Here is a 5,930-nt window from a genome sequence, read left to right as displayed (position 1 = left end):
TTTTTTTTACCTAGAATGATAGCGAAAAATGTAATATGGGATGCCCGTAGCTGAAACACCAAGCGTTGTGTTGATTCAATACTAAGAAAACAGCAATAAATCTGGCAAACATCCCTGTCATGTTAGAATAAAAAAAAAATAGCGAACTCCTTCTCCATTTTTTAAGACGTTATTTGGCACAAAAAAGTGGTTAGGTGACATTACGCGGATGTTTTAATTACTTTAGTTTCGGTGTATTTTCCATTTAAACCAAAATATTTTGTCATTAGGTGCTACAGCTGTATCTATCTAATGACGAACCATATTTAAGGAGGATAGGGGGGGGGGGGGGGGGGGGTCTTCGGTAGTACGCCAGAGCACGGATCGTTACCTACAATCAAAAAGACAGCTCAATGGGTGATTACATCCGCGGTAGTGTGCTAGCTGGCTGTTTGCTTTTTATGCTGTTGTACTTACTTTGCCGTTGCGATGCGGCCTGCCATGTGCATACGCAATGGGCTACGAAAGTTTACCCTCGGCTTGATGACGTGTCCGCAGTCTTGCCACTTATTTACACACCGCGGCTTCTAGACGTCGTTCTTCCACTTCGTCCGCATGGCACTGCTGTTAACGGGACCCACCTACCGCGTTGAAATTCCGAAACTGTCTGCCATGCCAGCGCATAGAGTTCAGTTAATCTCAGCGGCTCCCTCTATACATCACTGCTTCTGCTGCGGCGCCCTTTAGCCAAGTCGTTCTACACACTATACACTGCTCGCTCCATCTGGTGCCTCTTTCCATTAACTTTAGTTTTAACATTTGTTTCCAGCCTCTATCGCCTCATCTTCTTCGGTGAATTGCAAAAGACACCCGCGTACTGTGCAGTGTCAGTGCGGAACCACAGGTGGTCGAAACTTTTCCGAACGTCTACATTTCGGTGCCTGTTGCTTTCTCCTTCTTTCGCTCATTCCACCTCTTCCCTTGCGACGCTAAGGTTGAGGAGACAGCTATTGAACCTTTCCTCTCCTCATAACGAAATTTGAGTTTGTTTTTTTCCCTGCGGCGCAAGCACGCTCAGCCCAGGCCACCCAGGCCTGGGTGCTCCTCAGTGAAATCATTAATTCCTTTTTAAAGCAGATGGGGCCGTAAAGAGCTGTTGTCTCCAATTAAAGAGATCACGATACATGCTCGTGAAAGCGCAATACATAGCTTGAACCATATCATTCTGCTTTCCATTAGTAACGAATCCTTATTTCCTTCTCTGAACTTCATTTGACTCACCTGAATTGTATGTTACCGGTGAGCGCTGCTTAGGCAAGATGTGAGCTCTGCAATGACCACGCTGCATGCATTGCGAGCAGACCTATTGACTTTAACTCTGGCTCAAACATTCGGCGTTTTGTGAAGGTACAAAGGCCGGCGTAAAAGGCGGGCAAGAAGTGGAAGCCTAATGCTGGTCGCAGCTTTCGCCGGAGGCACTGTTGCAGAATAACGAGCTATTGGTTCTACGTGATATTCCTCACCCTGATCATAAACTTCACAGATGGCTTTTCTTATTTTGCGCAGGCCGGGATACCAGTCATGAAGATGCCAACCTACGTCGACGTAGACGGACTTCGGCTACCGGGAGGTTTCGATCCCGTCTGTGTGCGTGAAGCACTGAACTTCAAGCCGAAGCCCGGGGACATTTTTATTGTCACGTATCCTAAATGCGGAACTCACTGGATCCAGCAGATCTCGCAGCTTATAGTGAACCGCGGTGTATCCGCAACCAATTACGTCGAGTTTCAGATGAAGACACCCTTCATTGAACTCAACGGTACCAAGATGTTGGACTCCATTCCGCCCCCAAGGCTTCTCAAGACGCACTTTGCCTTCGACCGGCAGCCGTACAACAAGGACGCCAAGTACGTGTATATCGCACGCAACCCGAAGGACTGCTGCGTCTCATTTTTCCACCACACGCGAGGCATACCAGGCTACAACTTTGCGGACGGCTCGTTTGACGACTTTTTTGAGCTATTCATTAAGGGAGAGACTGACTTTGGCGATTATTTCGACAACTTGCTGTCGTGGTACGAGCACAAGGACGACCCCAACGTTTTTTTCCTGACTTACGAGCAGCTCAAAGCGGACACTAAAACCTGGGTTCTCCGACTGGCCCACTTTTTTGGAAGGGAGTACGCGGAGCCTCTGGAGAAAAATCCAGACCTTTTACAGCAGGTGCTGGACAAGAGTAGCGTGCAGTACATGAGGGCCCACATTGATATGTCCGTGAAGGACTTAGAAATGCTCAGGGGTACAGCCGACCCTTCCCTGGTGCCAGCACGGAGACTGTTCGTGCCTCAAGACGGCAGGGACCCTATACAGTTCATTCGAAAGGGCCAGGTTGGTGACTGGAGGGGCCACTTCACTCCTGACCAGGAAAAGAAGATGCAAGCCAGAGTTCTAGAGAAGACCGCTGGGACAGACGTGATGAGTCTCTGGAAGGACTGATGTTTGTTTTAATGCATTTCAACAGGACAGCGTTTCTTCGATCAGAAACGAGAAAGACCGCGGAGCTTCATCTTTGAATAAAACTTTACTCCGCGTTCAATAGAATGATTAAACAAGCCGATCTGTTGTTTCTTATTTAAATAAAATACGCATTGAAACATGTTCATCGACAATATATATGAATCTCAGCCTTCTAGGGAAAAGTTTATTTAACTGGATAAGCTGAAGCATATATACATTCAGTCGTTTACGCCAAGATCAAGGCGGCTGTTCATCATTTTTGCTGCACAGCATCATACAGCGTTAGGGCAGCCGCTATTTTGTTTGGCTTAAGGCATGTGCCGCAATTCGGCTATCGCTGACGAAATCCTTTGAAGTAACTAAGATCTTGCAAGTCAGCATTCAAGGCAAGTGCGAGGAATTTTTTAACACTCTGGGTTGATAATCGAATCATTTTTTTGTTTTGCAGTTAATTAAGTTATTTTTTTTATTTACAAAAATTTGACCTTAGACCACAAATGTGAATTTTCTTCAGAAACCCCCCATTCCCTTAAATGCGATAAAGAAAGTCTCACGTGTATCTTTCTTTCCCGGCTCAAAAGAAAGCCCGCGGAATACAAATAAAACCACGTGACGGTTGCAAGTAGCAGCGAGCGCGGCGAGCTCGGCGAGCTCGCTCCAACCATCGCCAACATGGCTGCCTGCCCTGCAACGGGACCATCAAGTCACGGCCGCAGTTGATTTCGTTCGCTCAAACCGCGACTGAGAGCGCCACGATTGCTCTCAGTCGCGGTTTGAGCGAACGAAATCAACTGCGGCCGTGACTTGATGGTCCCGTTGCAGGGCAGGCTGCCATGTTGGCGATGGTTGGAGCGAGCTCGCCGAGCTCGCCGCGCTCGCTGCTACTTGCAACCGTCACGTGCGCCGGCTGGCTGACGAGGGCGAAGAAGCCATCACAGACATATCGGCCTACCGCTTTAACGGGGCCGAGGAGACACGGCCGCAGCTGATTTCACTTTCTCAAACTACGAATGAGAGCACCACAATCGTGGCGCGCGAAGGGGTTAATCACGTGGTTTTATTCGCATTTCGCGGGTTTTCTTCTGAGCCTGGAAAAAAAAGGTACACGTGACGCTTTATTTACCGAAATTACTGGAATGGGGGTTTCTGAAGGCGCTCTCCAACTTTCCCATTCTCATTTTTGGTTTAAATTCAATATTTATTATTTCAGAAGAATTAACATATTTAACTAATCAAGCAATTTCAAAACAAAAATTGCCTATGATGTGCAAGGCGGCTGTCAGTTGTATGCAACTGGTTTCTCTGGCCTACCTCAAATATATTATTTTTTAACCCTTGGTTCAAATTAGCAGGGACACCCGCTAAGAACAGGAAATTTACGCTGCCCCCCCCCCCCCCTTCCCACCTTGTAAAAAATCTTGGTTAGCTGCCTGGCGTGCTCAGTAAGCTAATGTGGAAAATGTATGTGACAGCTCGGGTCATCATATGTCTGAAATGAGCAAAAGCAAGCTAAAATTTCAACTCCTGGAGTAAACGCAGAGGGAATATAAAGGTGTCCAAGCTAAAAGGGTTAAAAAATCAAACATTTCAGGGAAGACAGTGTCATAGAGCTTCCAGCCATCTTAGGCACTAAAGGCATTTTTTCGCTTTATTAGTAAGTATGATAAATTTTCTAAATTACTAGGTATTGACTTTAGACAAAAAACGCGATTTGCAAAGCTGGAGAGCACCTTCAGAAACCTCCATTCCATTTATTTGCGATAAAAAAAAAAAAAAAAAAAAAAGCTTTAAGTGTATCTCTTTTTTTCTTCCGATATGCAAAAAAAGTCGGCGTAATACAAAAAATCCCGTGACTAGCGCATTCACGCTCCGCGATTGTGCTGCTCTCAATCGTGATTTGAGTGACGAAGTCAACTCCCTCATCCACCCGTCGCGGAAATATGCTGTAATTATTTGGAACCCGTACACCTCAATCTATACCAAACAAGGAAAGAATACAAACAAGGTAGACCGGAATATTTTCAACTCATATGGTCGCATTCATTTTGCAACAAAGCTTAATAACGAAACTGCCAGACAAAATTTATTCTTGCAGTTTGAAGAGTTCTTGCAAACACTTTGAACTGTATTTGCCACAATTGACCTGGCAATAGCATTTACTTCTCATCAACATCCTGGAATCCATACTGTGTTCTTGAAGTCTAAATGCATCGAAAGGTGAGCACTCCTTTTGTCGCGTGAACAGAGTTAAAGATATCCCACAAATGATGCCCTACACGGCTAATGATCAAACTCCATTGCTCGATTTTGGCAAAGACGGTACTGCATGACGGTTCTCCCGTTACATTGTATGCGTGAGTGTTTTTGTATGGCTTTTTCTTGTACTCATGCTGCAATGATTCGCAGTAGGCTGAAGTACAATCAAATAAGTTTTTGAACCTTCTCTAATTGTTAGCACTTCTGCTCTATTAAAGACAATGTGACGTACACTATATACGTTTCTGACACAGCAATCAGCTGTCTTATAATGACCTTTCTTGTTTTTATAAACAGCGCGTACGATGACGAAATAGGCCCCGCAAATCAAGTCCGCTTGGCATTTTATAAGTTCTGTGGCCGTTACCAGATCAGGTCATCACTCACTGCATCCTAGAAAGCTGCTTGTTTGAACATCGATATTCCTAGCTGTACAAGTAAACATTCCGAACAGCACTAATGACCTATACAATGCATGGAAGGTTTCTCAGTGGGGTAGCATATTTGGCTACTAATGTCCACCGTGTGACAGGCGATGTGTCACGAGCCCGGTCTCATGGCAGCGCTCTCGCCATGAGATGTCATGCTCAAGACCTTCCATAAAAAAGGATATTAGAATCCATCTGTGCATTCTCATACTTTGTACAGCCAATGCTAGCGTAAACGAACCTAGTTTCGTATTCCTCATCGATTAGACGTGGCTCATTTGTTGAACGATCTTCGCGAGCAGTTTTCGAAACATTGACAAGCGGTGCAGGTGCAGCCCGGGAGCGGCGTACGTCACACAGGATACAAACGATTTTGCTCTCCGCGCTGTTTAAACATATCGCTTGCTACCTAGGCCGAGATCCTGGCACGTTCGTTTACATATAGAATGTCGGATAAACCGATCGCAGCAGGTCTCTTTTGGGCCCGTCTCTTCGCGCATATTCTGTCTAGGTGGGTTCAGACGGGAGGACCAGAGAGCGGATGGTCCGCGCGCGTCATCGCTACCTGCGCCCACGTCACGCCGACGTCACTGCTCTGAGCGACGGCGGGCGAGCGGCGTCGACGCGGACTGATTTATGCCAAGCGCCGTTTTCAGTCCGCGCGGACCGGGCGTCCGCCGCGGACCGAGATTGTTTTTGCTCTTTTTGCTTTATAGCTGCTGCCTCCGCGTTGCTACGCCCGCGCTTTTC

General features: G+C 46.5%; 1 protein-coding gene across 1 annotated transcript; it reads left to right on the top strand.

Moving 5' to 3' along the window:
* The first annotated feature begins 1,557 nt into the window (after positions 1–1,557).
* Positions 1,558–2,475, top strand: LOC146205747 (sulfotransferase ssu-1-like). The gene has a single exon (XM_084590420.1). It carries the CDS (start codon positions 1,561–1,563, stop codon positions 2,473–2,475), a length of 915 nt encoding a protein of 304 aa, XP_084446546.1. The 5' UTR covers positions 1,558–1,560.
* Positions 2,476–5,930: the final 3,455 nt, after the last annotated feature.

Source organism: Amblyomma maculatum, chromosome 1, assembly GCF_055883805.1.
Source record: "Amblyomma maculatum isolate TAMU_Amacu chromosome 1, ASM5588380v1, whole genome shotgun sequence".
NCBI classification, from domain to species: domain Eukaryota; kingdom Metazoa; phylum Arthropoda; class Arachnida; order Ixodida; family Ixodidae; genus Amblyomma; species Amblyomma maculatum.
This window is presented reverse-complemented; position numbering and strand designations above follow the sequence as displayed.